Source organism: Micrasema longulum, unplaced genomic scaffold (genome assembly GCF_059751315.1).
Source record: "Micrasema longulum isolate JH-2025_06_02 unplaced genomic scaffold, ASM5975131v1 h1tg002657l, whole genome shotgun sequence".
NCBI classification, from domain to species: domain Eukaryota; kingdom Metazoa; phylum Arthropoda; class Insecta; order Trichoptera; family Brachycentridae; genus Micrasema; species Micrasema longulum.
In genome coordinates this window covers 33421-54506 of record NW_028279792.1, presented here as the reverse complement: position 1 = coordinate 54506, position 21086 = coordinate 33421, and the positions used below count along the sequence as shown (strand labels likewise).

Here is a 21086-nt window from a genome sequence, read left to right as displayed (position 1 = left end):
ATTTGTAAACCCCGCAAAATGCAGTTTTGATAGTACAGCAGGAACCGTCGATACTGTCCAATATAAAATAAATTTTATCTGAAAAGTTAGTGAATATTTTTCATCACATTTGATTCCAAGTACTACAGTTAATATTTAAATTCTAAAAGAACTGGTCCTTTTAAAAATAAAAGAGATGAATCAATCTTAAAATCTGTTGTCGAGTCATACTCGACAAAAACTCTAACTTACTGCTTGGGCCGTAGGAGATTCCACCTGTGGACTTCTTTTCAGCTACCTCAGCTACCTCCTCATCACTTTTTTTTCCGATAAATTTATCCCCTGAGAACAGCAAACAAATGCAAATGATTTTTAATGGAGTGATATTGAGAAAAATTTTGAAGTGAGGAAATTAGAAATTGGGGGGAAAAAAGGCAAAAATAAATGCCTTATGGCTGCAAATAATGTAACATGGCGATTTACTTGCATAATCTACAGGATTTTATCTTTAAAAAAGTAAAATATCTTTGAAAGAAAAATCTCAAGATTTCATAAAAAACTATATCTACAGCCAGAAAAATTGTAGCGTGTAAAATACAGAAAGCTTTTAGATGTAGTAATTTTGCCTTTTTTCTATTTACACATGGGATTTTTTTTTAAATGAATACAAAGTTGGGCGTTGAAAAATGTATAATTTTTAATAGGGATAGAAATTTATGAAATTGTATGGAGAAAAATAGGACTTATTCATTTCAGCACATTTTTTTATTTATTGAGAAACATAAAAATGAGATATCACTGTACATTAATATTCAAGTATGCATTTACATAGAAATATTCACATAAGCTCACCCTTCTTTTTAAAATAAATAGTAGTATTAGGTTATAATTTTATAGTATTATTATAAAAATATATCTAAATCCTCAATAAAATTTAAACATCTGCAACATTGGGTCTTTGGGCAAAAACAATGAGAAACTTCAGCTTTGGCCACTTTTTATACTGCCCAGGTTTGTTGTAACCTGTAACCTACACATCACACATCATCGGAAATCAAGATTTGTCGTAACTGGTTAAGACTAAAAATATGAGTTTTATTATTATTATATCCTGTTCGTGAAATCTATGTGTAAAAGCACTACTATTATAAACAATTGCAATGCTGGTTGATCAACAATGAGTTTGTGTAAATACGTAGAGTGCTCAGGACTATTTATTTATTTATGTTTGCACCACAACAGGCCAGAAGGCCCAATTGCAGTGGTGAATTACATCACAGAACATCCAGGCTTGAGAAAAATCACATTTTAATTTTTGTGTTCTCACCGGGAATCGAACCCGGAACCTTTCGCGTGCGAGTCAAGTGTCTTGACCACTACACCACGGAGGCCGCCAGCCATACGATTTATAATAATTTAGTTAATTTCTTAGTTCTATATATAATATTATTAAGTATGTAAAAAGAAGGCCTGGGAATGAAAGGTCACGAGCCCTTACAACTACTACTTTTCCATATACCCTCCTCAAAAAGTTTCTCCATCTCAAAATATAAACATGAAACCATTTTTTTTTTTTTTTGAAACCCTTATTTAGAAAAAATATTTTAATAAAATGCAATACGTTTTTTAATAGAGCTGCAATGTTCAAATATTTTAAGAAAGAAGTGTTAAAAATATTCCAAAGTATACTTACATTTAGCAGACAGTTCTCTATCATACCTTTCCTGATATGATTCTGAAAAAAAATACAAAACAGAACTAATTGGCAATTTAAATGACAATAATAATTGATAACGTAATTCAAATATACAACTAGGAAAGGTGGCCAGTCATACTCTCCAGGTGGCAGTCTGGAGACTAAGGAATATTGTAATGAAATTTACAAATGCACTAGCCACATGCATAGTTCTTCTCAGACTACTCGGTCTTCGGTGATGGGGCCTAACCATCCACCCTTCCATAGTTTAGGGGGTCTTTCGGGTGGGCGCCGTCTGGAAGGCAATTCTTAGGCTACTCAGTCTGTTTATATGGTTTTTCCAGAATCTGCTCCAGTGCCCTATTTCTTCAATTTTGCACGTTTCCCGTATAAAGTCATTTCTCACCCAGTCGCACAGAGTATTTCCAGTAATCGATCTGAGGACCCTCGACGCGAAACCGGTAGACATAAAAAGTCGGTAAGTATTGAAGAATAGTTCCCACTGAGTGATTGGAATTATATTTGTCAGTGTGTATACGTATACTGGTTTTCTTTTATTTTCAAGCAATTTTCACATTTTTCTTTGTGCCCGTATAGGTTGTGTATTCCATATCTTTTGAAAATAGAACACATAGTTGACTGACACCTGAAGTGTAAGACCAATTTACCTACTGATTTTATATCCCAGATATTGGGGAAATTTTTTTAAAAGTTTATTTGTTAGATTAAGAAACATATTAGGCGGCCTCCGTGGTGTAGTGGTCAAGACGCTTGACTCACAGACGGAAGGTTCCGGGTTCGATTCCCGGTGAGAACACAAAAATTAAATGTGATTTTTCTCAAGCCTGGGTGTTCTGTGATGTAATTCACCGCTGTAATTGGGCCTCCTGGCCTGTTGTGGTGCAAAAATAAAATAAAATAAATAGAGTAGTTTTCAATTGAACAGTGTTCAGGCAGAAGAGAAATAAATACCTTTAAACACCAATGAAGTCAAAAAGTCTTCCGCAGAAGACGATTCTTCTGAGGAATGCTTTTTTTTATTTTTCCGAGTAACAGCTTGAAGGGTCGGTGCTCCCTGAGCGAATTTCCTTTGAGCCTGTACCCCAGACCTAGAACGGTTCAATGGTGTGTTGAGATTGTGAGAGAAAGATTCAGTAGGCTGGGCCACATGCGTTACAGAGAGCCACAACTGCGCTGGCCTACTATACAAGGCATCTGCTGGACATTTGTTTATAAATTTGAAATCATTTAAATATAAAAAAAATATTTTTTTAGCTTTATGTAGTGAGGTGGCATGTGATATTTTTTATTTTATTTGGAAACCAGCAGTTCTACATACGAGGTCTGTTCAAAAAGTATCCGACCGTAATTCTTATTGGCAAAACAAATAACGCTTTGAGGGCGAAGCTTAGATGACTGTTAGTAGGTATACCTAGTGCGCATGCTCAATTTTTTTCACAACCACAGCGCCACTAAATCGCTGTCACGCTGTTGAAGAGTGAGCATGTGTATGCTATTGTCGTTGGATTTTAGTTTTAACAAAATGATGGAAAAAGTTGAACAACGTTACTGCATCAGAACAGACCTCGTACATATTTATAGTTAACATCAGATATATTGCGTGGACTCAGAACTAATACCACAAATTGTAGAAGAAGTAAATGTAATACAAATAAATTTCATCTATTCAATTCTGAACTATCCTAAATGCCAAAACAAAATATGCTGGAGCGATTTTTTCAACTTCACAAACAGTACATTCCAGAGTATTGTTAACAACATTTTATTGTAAAATTGTTAAAAGCGAGAAAATCCTGTGAATAATTCAAAGTACAATTGCCTTTGAAGAGTATCCTAAGGTTTAGGATAGTGTAGATTTTAGATTAATGATTTCAAGTGTTTGGCGTTTAGGATTAATGGAAATTATTGAATAATTTTAATTTAAGATTATAAAGAAAAGAAGGTAATTTCACGGAAAATCATATTTCGTAAAAAACATTTTTTTTTAATGGATAGATTGACAGTACTATTTATGATCCAAGATTTTTCCAGCCATCCTGGCAAAATGTTTAAACTTGAAACGGTATGTCGTAAAGATGTGAAATTTAGAATGTACATGTAAAATGCCATTCATAGATCAATCGTACTGTTTTTAAGCCAATTTTTTCTAGGTCTTCCTCTAGTTAAGACGAAAATTACTAATAAATCATTTTTAAGTTTATTAGTCGGTGTTTGTACATTACTATCACTAAAGTGGAGCATTTGCAACAACAGTTGGCATAAGTCTAAGCTCTGAAAACATACATTTCCGAGACTGTTGTTGCCCACCCATTTATGCATTCTTATCTTTTCTGTAAAATTAAGATGCTATTTTCTAAATTTAAAACAATTTTCAACATCAACCTTGCTGTTTTGAAGCTAAATTTTTCTTGGCCTTTTTAGGTATAAAATAAAACACACTAATGATAAATTGTAGCGACATTTAACTTCAAAACAGACCATTATTTTAAGACTAAATTACTAAGCGAGGTATACAACATTAAAATAACAAGCCAAGACTGTTTTAGAATAGATGAAAAGTGATTTTAACTCGATCCCGAGAAAAGCTGGGCAAAAATTCTAGTACATAATAAAACATTGAAAGTAAAATATTGCAAGAACTTACCTCTTTCCGGATGAGCCGGAACTGTCCGGGGTGCTTTCGTTCCCCATTATTCTGTAATAAAAAACATTAATATTGTACTGCAACTATGCTTCTTAGATTTTTACGGCCTTCCACATATTGACGGTATTCCTCTGGGTTATGTGGTGTGCTGTTCACACGTGTGTGCCCACATTTCAGGACAGCATTGCAAGTCAACTTGGAAGAACACTGTTTGCAAGTTTTGTACAGAATACCCACACATTAAGTGAACTCAAGCACAAAGGGAATCCTTCCAATACGGTAGATTAAAAGCACTAGGACTTACATCATTGAAAGAACAGCGGAAGAGAGGGGACTCAATAGAAACTTATAAAATACTCAATAATTACTATGGCTGCCCCCTGCATGAGATGTATTAATCAAATCCCAACACAAATTTATGGAGTCATAACTGGAAGCTCTGTCGTACCCAATTCCTCCTCAATCCCAAGATAAACTTCCTTTCCAGCAGGGTAGTTTCAGACTGGAATAAATTGTCAAGTCTCGTTCGCTGCCCTAGGTCTTGTATGTTAAATAGACCATTTTTCAAATTGTACAAAGACATTTTATTTGTTTTTAAAGTCAAATAAGTAAAATCAGTAAGTGCGGATTGGCACTCAAAAAATGTTGAAAGTAATAAGATAATAAACATATTGTCATTCATAACTCTATATTTTTTAATGGTCTATTGAACATATAAGAACTAGGGCAGCGAGTTGTCCATTCCATTTCGGTCAACCAATTCAAAAACCCGTTAGGATGCTTTTATGAAGGAAAAACGCAGACAAAAAGCAGTACAGGAGATATGGGAATATATATATAAAAATATAGTTGGATAATTTATATAGCGTTATTTTTGTGAAAATCACCTCAAGGGTGCTGTACAATTAATAAATATCCCAGTACGTCTTGCAGCTACAGAGCGCATGGACGGTTGGGATTCTAGTTCCTCGTTTTCAATTAAGATCAATCAAAAATTATAACAGATAGGAGCTAGATTACAGGACATCTTGCAGCTACAGAGCGCTTAGACAGTTAGAAATTTAGCCCCCATTTACACATTTTAAAAATTGACAAATAAATTTAGTGTCTTAATGATACTAAAAAAAAATAAAAATAATATGAATAATAAAAAGGAGTATTTTACAACACATCTTGCAGCTACTAAGCGCATAGTAGTAAGTTTGACAAGTGTTCATGCCAAGAAGTAAGCAATAAAATACTAAATAAATAAAGCACTGTGTCAACTCCATGATTAACAAAGGGAGATAGATGTCCGAAGAGAATCTTTTGTAGACAGTAGGTAGATACCGTCACCATGTGGTCCACTGGCTGCTGGAGAATTTCTGGAAACGCACGTGTGTAGACTGGGAGATTATGCCTATTGTTCCAACGACTTAGTTTCCATTTTGGTCCGTATTATTTCATTTTATGAGACGCAACATTCCTGTTCAATTCACTTTTTTACATGAATATTACACAAACGCGTGTATGAGCGGTTTGATTGATCCTTTTGTATGTTATTAGAAGGCAGATATTTGAAATATTATGTATTTATCAATAAATGTCAGTTCACTTTTAGTAGCACTGTTGTAATTTATTAATTATGGGTGTAGTGTTCCAAATAGCAAAATTTAGGTACTTTCGCGTCAAAAGCTGATGCATTCTTAAACAGTTTTAATGATTCACATAAAATTTTATGATTTAAAGGTTACAGGCGCACTATTTTTTTTAAGTTTCCATTGTTCACTATTTGTCACATATTTTGTTAAGAATAAAGTATAAAACAATGCTATTAAATCAGCAAAAGCTGCCCTGCCTTTAACGAATAATATAATACTTCTTATTCTTCTTCCAAGTCGGTCCCTCAATGCTGAGGATCGTGATCACCATGAACACTTCTGATTAGTTTGTTCCACTCCAGTCTGCCCTCAGCCCGACGAATTGACACATCAAATTTTAGCCCCGTAGCCACCTTTATTTGGTCAGTCCATCCATATGGGATTCTACCCCAGCTTCTTCTACCTTCCAACTTGGCCAGACATTATTGCCTTTTCTAGATTGTCTGGCTCACGTCTAGCAATATGTCCAAAGAAAGACAGCATCCTTCTCAAACACACCACTGATAGAAGAGTTGTAATGTGGAGCTCTTTCAGTATCGATGCATTCGTCCTTCTGGCTGTCCAAGGCACACGCAGCAGCCTTCTCCAACACCACATCTCAAATGCATCGATCCTCTTTCTCTCGTAGGCACGCATTGTCCACGTTTCATCCATCTCCAACACCACATCTCGAATGCATCGATCCTCTTCCTCTCGAAGGCACACATTTTCCACATTTCAGCCCCATATAGGAAAACGGAGAATACCAGGGCTTCCATCAACCGCTTTTTAGTGTTTATTGATATACCTCGAACTTGCCAAATCTTCTCCAAACGGTTCATTGCTTCTTTGGACATTTGAATCCTACGACCGATCTCAGGTCTGCAACTGCCATTGTTGGAGATAAGCGTTGGGGTAGAAGTTGGGCGAGATAGAGTTCAGTGGGTTTTTTCAAATTTTTTATTCGTTAATAGACTGTTAAACTAATACCCGTATGCAGAGACAAACCTTAAGGTGAGGAAAGTACAAGCAAGTCAAATTTTTTTTTTTTTAATTTTTACATATCGTATTATCGGCGCTACGATTTTTTAAAGTTTTGTATTTCTGAAATAACTCCGCGTGTGACGTCAGAGGTTCATTTCCGCTTATTCCCATTCGGTTCTTCCTATTGGTCCAGAAGCGACAAGCAGACCGGAAATCTTCTATAGCTCTCAGATCATAGGTTGATTTACATGAACCAGTGACGTCATTTAAAGTAGTGCGTTTTTATCAAAATATTTTTTATTATTTTTTCTGTACATTTTCAAGAAACTTTGCCATACAATTTAATGCTCTAATTTTTACCCTGCGTAAGAAAACATTTTTTGTATCCAATTTTTCCGTAAGGCTGAAGTTCCTCGCGGGAAAAAAAGCGGGAAAATTTTTACGGTTTCGCGGCATTGTAAAAAAAATACTTTCGTGTGATTAGGGACATTTCAATTCTGGACATTTGCCCCTCTGGATTCGTAAAAGTTATGCTGTGCGGCGGTCCAAAACCAGCAAATTGCAGGCGGTTAGAAGGATGGCGCTTTGGAGACGATGAAAACCAAGTGAAAACAATAATTGTTTGGTAGAGCGGACGCCATTTTGTATACAGGAAATCTTTTAAACTTTACATAAACTCAACAACAAACCATTACGCCGTTTCACCGTAGAGGTAGGCAAAGAGGATAGAACGCCATAATATTTGCACACAGACCTCGCTTCCTCTACATCCATACATCTTCTCATGCACGAACGCCGATTATTCCTTCATAAACTCAGAGTGAAAATAAAAACTGTGAACCAATTGGTTCAATATATACTACAATACTTACATATATTTGAATCACCGCGAATTCACTTTAATCGTTATTTCGACACCAAAACTGTATGGTAAATTTAAACACAACAGCAAACAAACACGACAGCAAACAAACCGCTCGCTCTCGGCTCAGTACTCAGACTAGTAATGGTGGGAAGAATCGAATTAAAATAATCGAAATATTCGATTATTAAAAAGATCGAGACATTTCGAAATGCTTAAAACTAATCGAGTTCACTCGTACTAATCGGAAAAATAATCGAGATATCTCGAATGAATTCATTCCAAATGGTTTTCCGAGACAATCGAGATATGATTTCGATCTTGACATTTCGAGACAATCGAAATATGATTTCGATCTTGACCTTTCGAGATTTAAAAAAATACAAGTACGAACATGGTTTTAACACGACACCTTTGTTAAAATTATCACTTATTCACTTAAAAATATTGTACGTAATATTATAATATTGTTTTAAAGTAGACAATGTTTTTTTTTTGTCATTCATAAAATGTTTTTTTATACACATATACATAATATTTTTACTCAATTAAATTATCGTTACTATTTAAAAAAATTAAGAAATCCAGATTTTTTGGCAATAAACGATTTCGCCGTAAATTTGTAAGTTGTCCTGCTTTGGAAAAAAACTCTTTCAGAAGGTACAGATGTTGCCGGTAAGCACAAATATTTTTTTGCAATTTATATATTTCCATCAAAGATTTTGCGTGGGTCTGGCAAAATGGTAAAGGGTTATTTGAACGCTGTAGATGGGGCAAGTCTATAAACTGTTTAATCATATTGGTACTCGTAGAAACGGGAGTGACAGTTGATTGTTTTTCGGAAATTTTTGCGTCAAAGTGTGACCAAACATCATCTAATTCTACATCCATTATCTCACTTACTGGATCTATTTCAATTGCATGTCTGGAAGAATTGATCAGAGTTGACAATTCCTCTGTGACCCATCTCTGGGCATTATTGGCATTGTCTTCTGATCCAAAAGCGGTTTTCTTAAATCTGGGATCCAGGAATGTTGATTTTGCTACCACTTTATCATTTTCTAAATTGCCAATTCGCCTTGAAATAATTTCAGTTAATTTAAATCGCAATAGTTTCCCGCTCTCCGTAGTAGAGCTTCTATTTCTAAGTGTGAGTTGAAGTCCTCGAATTAGTGGTATAATCATCGACATCGTGGGATATTTTTCTCCTGACAATTGTGACGTGTGGCTTGTGGCTAGTGGCTTTAATATTGGCGTTATATCAGAAATTAATAACCAATCATCGGCATCTAAATTAGATGATTGTGGAAGAGAAGACAATGCTGCTGAAAGAGGAAGTTTCACCTGAAGAAGCCGCTCTAACATAAATAAGGTAGAATTCCACCGCGTGGACACGTCTTGCTTCATTTTTAATTGAGGTAAATTCATCTGCTCCTGAATTTCCCTCAATTTTTCTGATGCTAACACACTATGTTTAAAATACCCAACGAGTGACCTGCATTTTTTTAAAGTAGCTGTTACTTGAACCACTGACTCTATTGCTTCCTTTACACTTAAATTTAAGGTGTGAGCTACGCAGGGATGATGTCTTTTTTTTAAGTGAACTGTTACAGCATTTTTCATATTTGCTGCATTATCCGAAACGACAACAAAAACTTTATTAAATATATCCCATTCTTTCAAAATGCAAGAAATAATGGACGCAATATTTTCTCCACTGTGCTGATCCCGCACTTCTTTCATGGCAATGGCTGGAGCAAATAATTTGTCTTGATAAATAAAATGACATGTAACCGTTATATATGCCTTGGTACTGTCGGATGTCCACATATCTGTAGTTATTGCTATATGTTCAACGTCTTTCAGCATAGTTTTTAATATTTGTTTAATGTTATCGTACATTTCAGGCAACATTTTTGTTGAAAGTATTTTCCTACTCGGAAGTGAATACCGTGGATTTAGCTTTTTGAGAAGATTGCGAAAACCAACATCTTCAACGATAGACAATGTTTGGTAGTCCGTTACTATCATTTGGACAACGGCTTTGTCTATTGCATCCATTTCCGATTGTGGTAACTCCGTTGACTCGTACTGTGCCATAAGCCTAACTTGTCGAACGCGTTTTGGCTGTGAAGGCGCGGATGAAGCACACGTTGATGCTGATGCTCCTGACGTAGATGGAACATCTATATTCCCTTGTGCTCGAGATGTGGAGGCTTGAACCTCAACGTTGATATTTTCCGGCTCAATCGTTATTGCTAATGCCCTATTCAATTGAATAGGATGTTTACATTTTATGTGCACATTTAAATTAGTTGTATTACCAAAATACTTTATGTACGTTTTACACAAATTACACACACAATGTTTTTTATCATCAGAAAACTTAAAAAACTCCCACACGACCGACCTTTTTTTCCCTGACCTCATCATTTTGATTTCGGAAAAATATTTTGCGAGCCGACTTGAACCACTCGAATGAGCTAGACCAAATAGACGAATTATTACAATTAACAATAGAAGTAAAATTGTACAGATAAAATGTAACGTATTATGGAATTCCCATTGCTTTGGGAATCCCCGATGTCAGCCGTCTAAAGTGGGGGATTTTGTTTCCATTAGCTACCTAGCTATTATATTGAGGAATGTTTAAAATAAAAATATATTGTGTATTGTATAATGAGGAAGTACGGTGCTACGGGAAATTGAATTTAAAAAAAGCTTCACCATGCGCGGTAAGGTTAGGCGAAGTTTCTTGCAAATGTATGAAAAAAATAGATTTTTATGAAATATAACGCGGAGTAATGAAATTTAAAAATGACAAAACTGTACCAAATTAAATACGTACCAAAGTAAATACGTACCAAATTAATAAGGAAGTTCAGTCTTTTTAATTAAAAAAAAAATAGTTTTATAAAGCGCTATAATTAATAAAATTAAATATTCGTTTTTATTAAAACAATTTTTTAATATATTCTCATGAAATTTGAATGCACAGTTTATTGCTCCTAAACATGTTTATAGTTAATTTCCTGTAGGGCTGAATTCCTCATTATTATTTTGATATACTTTGTTATTACAAGTGTACATGTTTATCCCTCCTCCTCTTAATGCTTCAAATAAATGTCAGCAAGTTTTTTTTTTTTTTTTTGCCGTTTTCTGATATTTCACGCTTAAAAAAAAGAATCGATTAATTCGATGTTTGCATTCGATTATTTGCATGTCTCGAATGCTTGTATTTCGATTATCTAAGTATTTCGATTATTCCCATCACTACAGACTAGGCGGTTTTCAGTTTCAGCCAATAGAAGACTTTCTAGGCATTCTCCTGATGCTAGAACTTTCTACTTCTAGTAAATCAATACAGTTTGTGGCGCAACTGTCGGCGGCGTGTGCCCAGCCACGCCGTGCCGGCCGGCGTCTTTCTAGACGAACCGCCAATTTATCCTTCTTCCTCTTTTTTTTTCCTGGCCTTTTCACTTCTCAATTCGGGTGTTCTGGCCAGTGTCGAGTATTTTTGATTTTTACATATATACACATGTTTTAGTAATATAATATGTACAAGTTAGTATGTTAGTATTAAATATAATATATACATATAATAATAAAACATATTTACAACTTTACACCATTTACAACTAGATATTTAATAGGGAATGGGATATTAATATCAGAGAGGTCGGAGAGGAAATCAGGATAACAATCATTTATGGGGCATCCAAGAAAAATATGGTTTAAATCTTCCTCATCTAGCTGACATTCGCAAATGGCAGAGTCCCAGACATGGATTCTGAACAGGTGAGAACCATTTCAGCAGTGCCCAATTCTGCATATGGAGGATGTTTCAAACTTGTTCAGAATCACTTTGGAAAACCAAGGCTTTTCTGATACATTTGGTTTCAGTTTGAAAAGATGTTTACCCTTGGCTTGGGAGGAGGCTACCCAATATTCTTGCCATGTGCGAAGTTGCTTCTCCTTCGTCATAACAAGGAGATCACCTAGTGGTAGTAAATTACTATAGGCAGGATCCCCAGAGTGGACCGCCTCCTTTGCCAACGCGTCCACTTTTTCGTACCCGGGAATACCACAATGGCTAGGGATCCAGGACATAACAATACTCTTATTGGATGCCTCTGATAGAGAAAGAAGAAATCGAGTTTCCACGCAGAGCTCATCCTCGGGATAAGAGGATGGAGGGGATTTGATTTTTTGTAAGGCACTCAGGGAATCTGACAGGATAAGAAACTTGCTATATTGTGAGCTTAAGGCGTATTTGACAGCTTCTCGGATTGCAATACATTCCGCTGTAAATACGGATGCATTCTTGTGCAATTTGTAGAACTTTTGATAGTCGTCGTCTTCACAATATATGGCCGCACCCGTGTGGGTTGGCGAATCTGACCGAGATCCATCAGTGTAGATAATTCTCCAACCTATCCATCTTGACGACCGAATACGGTTGAATGTACACCGGGGCTGTAGGTGGCTTTCAACTCCAAATGTGAGTTCAATATTTGGGGCGTATATAGAAACTTTAAATGGAAAACGATAAAGGGGAAGAAGGTCTTTAGGGTTGATGTTAAATTCAAAAGATTTGTAAAAAATAAAGCTGTTGACAAGTAAAGGGAGCGGTTTATGGGACCAGAAAGATGATGACGTCACACTGTCAGAGAGTGATTTTACTTTTTTGAGGAGCAGGTTACTCTTTTGGACGGAGCATTTTAGCAAAAACCTATCCACCAAATATTGTCTTCTCATTCCGAGTGGGGCATCAGAGGCCTCTACCTGTAAAGCGTTAATTGGAGAGGACTTCATTGCTCCGATGACTAGTCTCAGACTTTGGGATTGAATCCGGTCGAGTCTTTTTTGAACATGGTTCTAAAAGGAACGAGGCATAATCGAGATGGCTCCGGATATACGCAGTATAAAAAAGTCTCTGTATAAAAGGGTGGCTCCCCCACCATACTCGCGAGACTGCTCTTAACGTATTCAATCCGGCTTGACACTTGTTTACTATATGATTTATGTACGAGTTCCATGTAAGATGAGTGTCCAGAATTACTCCCAAGAACTTAATCTGGGTCGTAAAAGGGACTATCTCATCTCCATGCTGAATTTTTATAGTTGGGATTTTTCGCTGTCTACAGAAGGTTATGGCATTACTTTTACCAGTCGACAGGTCTAAGCCATGATCCACTAACCAATTCCTGATATTTCTCATACCTAAATTTAGTACATTTTCCAGATTCTTTGGGTCCTTCCCATATGCATACATGAAGAAGTCGCTGTCACACTGCTCTCTCTGTTTTTGCACTTTTTTCTTCGAAATACCGAGTTGTTGCGTACCGAATCGTAATTCTACGAAAAAACTACATCGTTTTCCAAAACGATATCCACATTTATTTAAAGAATAGATCAATCGTGTTCAAAGTCCCAAATTTATGAATTTATCCGATAAGATTAATCGACGTTGTTTTGTGTGCATTAAACACTTCAACGCATTCAACTTTAGCCAATACAATGACATCCAGCTTTTATTGTGCTCTGTGCCTACCATTGGATTGCCAGGTAAATTGCATGATATTTCATACATAATTATTTCAAGAATTTGTCTCATGTTGCACGTTTATTTGTCCTGTTTGCCTGCCCTGCAAATTTTTATTGACAATCTTTATAACTCGTAGGGAAAGTATACTTTTATTAATCTGGACCCATTTTACAATGAAAGTTATTAGTATTTCTGCAAGAAAAATATATGTAAGACTTAGGTTAGCTTTCCACTGTAATTGCACCTTATTTATCTGTCTTGTTTCTCTACAATTGCAAGTCTGCTTTTGGAATGTGGTGTTTGTGATTTGTCTTACAGTTGGTTAATCGGGTTATTTTGTATCTACAAACTTGACGTAGTGCCTTTTCCTGCAACTTCCGACATTTTTATTTGGTCGTTATTTACAAACAATTTCTAGGGTGGCATGGTGTGTATACAGGATGTGCTTTTGCAATGTGGTGTTGGTAATTTGTATTTTTTTTACAGGGTTTAACAAGTCACCATCCAAAGAAAATAGTTTTCATTATTTACTTGCTGAACAGAGTTCGGGTATGTATTTCTATAATTTTCACATTTCCTTACACCCCTTCTTTCAGACTTACGTACTATCTCAGTTATTATATTGTCGGTAATGCTTTCTACACGTCCTAACCATCTCAGCTTATTCTTTTCTATTCGTCCAAGTCTTACTCGATCTTTCAAGGTTTTTCCTGAAATTCTTGCATTATGTTATCTGGTATGATGTTCATTTTATTTTTATTGTGAATTACAGTCGGCGTAAATGTTACTGAAGAACTCCCCTGTGCACTCCCGGAAGGCACTTGCCAGTTGCAGTGGTATGACTTTCATCCAACCTATTTCTGGTTTGTAGTAATATTTTTTTTATTTTTGTAATAAAAATTTACAAACATACATATTTATATATAAGAGAAAGAAAAACATCTTTGTTTCTTTGTTATAAAGAAAAAAATAATAAACAATACATATAAATTCAGGAGAGTTCAGCGTGTGTAAGAGTTAATGGGAGATTTAAATCTTGGTTTGCGATCTCAAAAGGCGTGAAACAGGAATGTGTAATGTTACTATGGTTGTTTAATCTATACATGGACAACTGTATGAAAGAGATAGAATGTATGGGTATTGGAGCAAAAATTGATAATTTTTCAGTCAGCTGCTTGTTGTATGTTGATGATGCAGTTCTGTTAGCAAGCAGCAACGAGGATTTGCAACAAATAGTCTCTAGAATGTATGATGTATGCCTGGAGAGCCAATTGGCGATGAACCAAAGTGAGTCAAAAGTGATGATATTTGAACGTAGTTATACAGAAAGCAGCCAGCCATAGAAAAGTGAAACTGAGATAATAGCCATTTTGTGAAAAGAGTGAATTATAAAATCTACACAACAGTTGGAATGTTTTTGACTTTAACAAACGATAAACAATGAATAAATAAGTTTTTTTTTTTATATTACAAACAAGAATCTTATTATGTATTTGACCAGTTTAAATGATTTTTATTGTACCATATGATTTTTCTAGTTTTGTGGGTGTTTTCTGCAAATTGAGAAATGCCGTTTTTGTTGATCGACAAAGACTACAGCGTCTGAGCGTGGGCCATTCCTTTTTTAATTATTAAAAAGTTTATAGCACATATATATCGTATGACATGACCATGAAAGTGACCCTCTCAATTGAAACAAATTTCTGACCCATAATTATCTCCAGCAAATCGGCATATTAAAGCTGTTTGTGTTTTCAAAGAACTTAAAATGTATACATACAGTTACTTGTCCGACTCATTGACACATTGTCACATATTACTAATTAATAATGTTTTTAGATATCAACGCTGATGACATATCAGGCCCACTGCGTATTTCTGGTCCGAGTGCACTCCAGCAGAGTACACCAAAAAGTTAGTATCAAATGACATGTATTCAATTATGCATTTTCTCTTGGTTCTTGGACAGAGAGATCGTTGTTGTTAATCCCTATCATAAAGTTCTAACTAGACTGATGCTGACGTCATAATCCCCAAAAGGGTAAATGAATTCGGGAACTGCTTGTTGCACTTAACCGTCAGTGGTATAAAACGTTTTCAAAACACAAAAATTACTTATTCGACGGGTTTTTATTAAGTTTCGTATCTATTTCAGCCCTATGGAAAATTGAATACAATTTTTTTTTTCTTACGTGCGGTAAAAATTTGAGCATTTAATTGTAGTGCAAAGTTACTTGAAAATGAATAAAAAAATAATAAAAAATATTTTAATAAAAACGAACTACTTCGAACGACGTCACTTGTTCATAAAAAAAAAATTACCAATGATAAGAGAGTTGTGGAAGATTTCCGGTTTGCTAATCGTCAATGGATTAATCAACATAACTAACCGAGAAGAAGAGGAAGATAACTTGCGACGTCACACGCGGATCAATTTCAGAAATACAAAACTTAAAAAAATCGTAGCGCTGATAATACGATACATAAAAATTGAAGAAAAAAAATAGCTTTGTTTTGTAGTCTATTAACAAATATATAGTTTTTTTGAAAACCACTAAACTTCCTTATTATAAATTTACTTATGATGTTTAAATTCGCAGTGCTTTTGAAAAAAGAGAAATGACCAAACACAGGAAACTTCTAGCTAGTCGGGACCTAAAACACCGATTTTTTTTACATTGCAAAAACAGTGAAATAAAAAATAAATCAATGTTAATATTTATATTTTTTAATCACTTATATGATATTTGAGAAAAATAATTGTATTCTGTGTTTTCCCCGCTATTATACCCGATCCAGTGATTACGAAAATATTGATGTACTTCGTTGAATAACTAATTGAATATTTTAACTTTAATATAATAACTCCTATCTAGTGAGGTCCCTATATCACCGGAAAACCTCATAATTAAGAATATAAACAAATAAGTAAATAGCCATAAAACATAAAAATGATTTACCATGGAACCTAATGATTGTCAATTAGGACGGTTGAATATTAAAAAAATAATTTGTCAATTTATTATAATGGGTACCCACAGTAATGGGAAATTAAAATGTTTTAGCTGTTCATTAGGTAGTAATTATTACTCTACAAAAAAAACGTAATTATTATTATACAAACTCTATTCTACAAACTATTCTACAAACAAAACATAATTGTGGTAAATGAGGTTTATCAGCTCGATATTGATCCAAGAATACTTCAGAAAAAGCTTCTTCGGTTTATTCCATCAGAGTCATATAAACTATCATTACTATCACTTAGAAGGTGATCGTTATTGTCTAATTCACTTTCGGAATAGGTTGAGCTGCTAAGTCTCCAAGTTTCTCGGTGAGGTACTATTATTTCTATATCACTTTCACTATCCGTTATCATTTTGAATGATATATTTTGTAAATTTATTCACAATAAAAAGGACGCTTTGCAGAGTTAAATTGTTCGTTAGAGTAACAAAGTAAGATTAAAAATATATATAAATGTATAAAATATGTAATTTACCACAGCTGTTTGTAATTTCGGCAACTGTTGTCTATCTCGCTCAATCCATTATGCGTGAACTAGCTATTAGTGAAACGGAATATTTTTCTTGGAAGAGATATCAATTTGTGAGACAATTGCACAATTTTTATTTTTTTTTAAAATTATATTATTACAACTACCAAGAAATAATATAATTTCTTAGTACATTTACCAGTTATCTTTAAGTTTCAATCTAAATAACTCCCTACAAACATTTGGACATACTCTTAAAATATTGTTGATTAAAAAACTTGCATAAAAAAATTAAAGTGTTTTTAGGCATTACCAGGGAGGTGAAATAATGTATCTAGATGAAACTCACCGACATCAATAAAGGTTTGATGCCGCCCGTCAATTAAAAAATGCGTTTGTAGTGTCTAGAGTCGATTATTGTAATGGTATCTATGCAGGTCTACCAATGAACAAAATGACTCGCTTACAATCTGTATTGAATACCGCAGCGAGACTTATTTTCGGAAACTCTAAGTTCAGTCATATCACTCCACTACTTCAGGAACTACACTGGCTACGTTTTCCACAGAGAGTGGAATACAAACTCTGTTGGCTTATGTATAAGTCACTGCACAACTCTGCTCCAGAATATCTAAGGGAACTATGCATTCCAGATGAACTAGCTGACAGGCGTCTCATGCTTAGATCAGCTACGTCTACGGCGAGAGGAAAAGTTATTATACCTCTACGCAAACAGCGCACTAAATTTAGTGAACGGGCATTTGCGGTCGCAGGCCCTATGGCATGGAATGCTCTCCCAGCAGAGGTGCGAGGCTGTGAAAGTGAAGTGATGTTTTGGAAAAAAACTTAAAACCCACTTGTTCTCTAAATCATTTGAATAAATCCGTAGCATGTGACAACAAAATAAATTATTAACATATTACAACAGAGATGAAGAACATTTAAGAGGAGGTAATACAGAAGTCTAGGCATCTACAGGGCTTATGACCTGTCAATGGCTGGTTTAAGTGGCCCCTTTACACACTGTGTAACATTCACCATTCTGCCTATATTTGAACATCTATATTACTTCAATTCTTTCATCTGTTGATGTTTGTGAAGTTAAAGAGCTGAAACCTTTATTTATGCAGGTGAGATTCAACGAATTGAATTATTTCACCTACATACTAGGCAACGCCTGAAAATATTATTTTTTCAATTTCTATACTTCTTCATGGACCAGGTAATTTATCAACAATATTTTGAGTTTGTCCAAATTTTTGTAGACAAGGACTGGATTCAACTCCCTGGGGAGCTGTTTATATTAACATATCCCTAGGGAGTTGAATCCAGTCCTTGTCTACAAAAATTTGGACAAACTCAAAATATTGAAAATAAATTATTTTAATTAAATTACAAATTTAAAAGAATCACTCTGTAAAGCGCCCTTGAGGTATTTTGTTACGAAAATGGTGCTATATAAGTTATCCATAATAATAATAATAATTTCTGCTAAAGCTCGAATATGCTCTTTGATGTTTGACGAGATGTCAATTAGTCAGAATTTAATGTACAATAAACAAAAAGATTTTATTGAGGGATTCCAAGACTTGGGTGAAGGAAAACGTACTCCAGCTTTTGCTGATCACGTTTGTGTTTTTATGCTACAGGGTTTATATAATAAATGGAAACAACCATTAGCATTTGTTTTTACAGGAGGACCCATGAAATCTTCAGATTTGGTTGTTATCTTAAAATCAATAATCTCAAATATCTTTCGTAGCAATTTGGAGTTGGTTTAATAATTTGTGACCACGGTAGCTCAAATGTTGGTGCAATAAATATCCTGAAACAGGAAACCCGTGAATTGTACCTTCGGGGTGGTACTGAATGTAGAGTTCACGGGTTTGAAATTGAAAGCCATGAAATCGTACAAATGTTTGATGTGCCACATCTTTTGGGATTTAGAAATAATATGCTAGTAAAAGATGTACATTTTGTTCATAATTCTGTATCAAAAATAGCAAAGTGGTCCCATATTGTACAATCATACACATACGATCAAGCAAGAGAGGAAGACTTTTTCCAAATGCACAAATTAACAGATTGTCATATTTTCCCCGATGAACTTAGAAAAATGAAGGTCAAGGTTGCTGCTCAGGTGTTCAGCAGGACAGTAGGAACTACCATGAAATCTTTGGCAGATACTGTGGATGATATTGACGATGGGGCATCACAGACTGCTGATCTTATCTTATTTATAAATAAACTTTTCGACAGTTTAAATGGCAGTTCTCTCAATGCTGATAGTATTATTTGTAAATACCGTTGTGGAGTCAGATTAACATCTCCCCACCGGAAATTTTGGCAGGAAGCTATTTCCATCTTAAAATCAGTAAAATTTGTAGATTCCAAAAACCAAAAAATATCAATTCCACCTACAGTGCGTAACTGGATTACAACTCTAGAAGCAATATCATATTTGAGTAATAAATTACTTACATGTTATAAATTTACTTTTGTGCTTCCACGTAACCTTAACCAAAACCCCATTGAAAACTTTTTTTGCATGGTAAGAAGTAAGGGTGCACGTAACATTAACCCCTCTAGTTCAAATTTTATAGATGCTTTTAAGTCGCTTCTCATATCAAACTTATCTCATACTCGCTCCATTGGAGTAAATTGTGAAAATGATGACGGTGAAATTTTAGATTCATTAAAACTTTTTTTAACATCGGACATCGAAGTCACTCCTTACCAACAAGTTCTTCAAGACAGAAAAGTAGTCAATATGTTGCGGTTTGTAAATGTATAGCTGGTTATGTGGCAAAACGGGCTTTATCTAAATTTGGATCTTGCTGTGAATGTAGACTGGATCTTAAATCTGAAATACAGTTACCGGGGCATAGTTTAATAACTTCTAGGGCATGTGGTCCAAATACTTTAATCCACCCAACAATTAAAATCTATAAAGTTTTTAATACCATTGTCAATCACTGCAAAAATAATTTACCGATTATTTGCCATAAGTTTCATGTTATGTCGAGTTTGAAGGAAATAGTACTATCTAAATTAAATCCAGCATGTTTATCTTGTCCAGCACATAGAGGCCATCTTTTTGATTTTATTGTTAACTTAGTATTACGATTATATATTTTTTCTTGGTGTAAACAAATGAACTTTTCACAATGAATTCAAATCTGTATGTTGCGCTCTTTTGCAGTTTCACATTTGCTTAGCGTGTACTACACACAAAAAACTTAATATCTAGCAGTACTTACTATGAATATTAAATAGGTTAAGGTTGAGTAAATAAGCATAATCAGAGTATAATATATGAAAACAAGTAACACATTTTGTTGTTTTAACCTAAAATTTGTGATATGCTTTTATTTTGAATTTTCATTCACATCGTTTTGTTAATTATTTTATTAATTAATGTTAAATTTTGAATAAACTTAATGTCTTTTTTATTATTACTATTATACTTACTTAAATCAATGCAAATGCAAATTTATAAAAAGTAAATTTTTCTAAGTATTCGAAAAATGATCCTAGCAATATTTTTTTGTTTACTCTTACTTTTACTTCTACTTTAATTCATACTTCTTAATTTTGTTTTCCTTTAATACCGTGTATACCTTTGTCGTCTTATTGATATTAAGTATACATGCTATTTAATAAGAATGTATTTTTTTGTTGCCCCGAGTTCCGAGAGAAGATAAATAAAAAAGTCCTAATACCTGTTTACCTCCAATTTAATGTATCACCAGAAATTATGCTACTACTACTACTACGACCACCATCACGCCATTTCCTCGTAGGGGTCAAGAATTATTTAATCATAATAATATTACCATGTACAGGGGATTTTTTTCATACAATAAAATTAAAAAAAAACACATATATGATAAACCTGTATAACTATCACTTATGCAAAAATAACAGAAGGCTTATTCTGTCACAATTTTGTTTCGTAAGTTCGTTCGTTTGTCATATATCCAGCTCACTCTAACGCAATAAAAATAGTATTTCCCTCTCGTCCTCTCAAACGATACTAATAATGGCCTGAGGTAGCTTAATTGGTTGTATTTATTTTAATTCTTTTTAGTATTACATTATTTTCAGAAAATTACACATTTATACAAATTTGCTTCGACTGACTAACTAATCTAACTATTATTATTTACCTCGTTCTAAAACAGACAAAAAATAAACATAAAAAATAACAGTAATCAATACGCAAAAAAAAGTTAAA

At 34.4% G+C, this 21086-nt stretch overlaps 1 protein-coding gene and 2 long non-coding RNA genes across 5 annotated transcripts in view; 1 reads left to right on the top strand and 2 right to left on the bottom strand.

Annotated features, from left to right (window-relative positions):
* Positions 1-7951, bottom strand: part of LOC148271779 (uncharacterized) — a 62979-nt gene extending 55028 nt beyond the window's left edge. For all 3 annotated transcript variants that reach the window (XM_088240946.1, XM_088240947.1, XM_088240945.1), the window contains exons 1-5: positions 7816-7951; positions 4341-4391; positions 2648-2784; positions 1673-1714; positions 232-321 (exon numbers count right to left, since the gene is read on the bottom strand). In XM_088240946.1, coding sequence (XP_088097072.1) covers positions 232-321; positions 1673-1714; positions 2648-2784; positions 4341-4387 — 316 coding nt within the window. In that variant the 5' untranslated portion in view covers positions 4388-4391; positions 7816-7951. The remainder of the gene's footprint in view (positions 1-231; positions 322-1672; positions 1715-2647; positions 2785-4340; positions 4392-7815) is intronic.
* LOC148271778 (uncharacterized) overlaps positions 1-15210 on the bottom strand; it is a 74340-nt gene extending 59130 nt beyond the window's left edge. The window contains exon 1 of the long non-coding RNA XR_015825019.1: positions 15134-15210. This is a non-coding gene — a long non-coding RNA (uncharacterized LOC148271778). The remainder of the gene's footprint in view (positions 1-15133) is intronic.
* LOC148271777 (uncharacterized) lies at positions 11290-20515 on the top strand. Its single transcript, XR_015825020.1, has 6 exons — positions 11290-11377; positions 11459-13373; positions 13840-13902; positions 14126-14216; positions 15193-15267; positions 18962-20515. It is a non-coding gene; the product is annotated as an uncharacterized LOC148271777 (long non-coding RNA).
* The last annotated feature ends 571 nt before the right edge of the window (positions 20516-21086 follow it).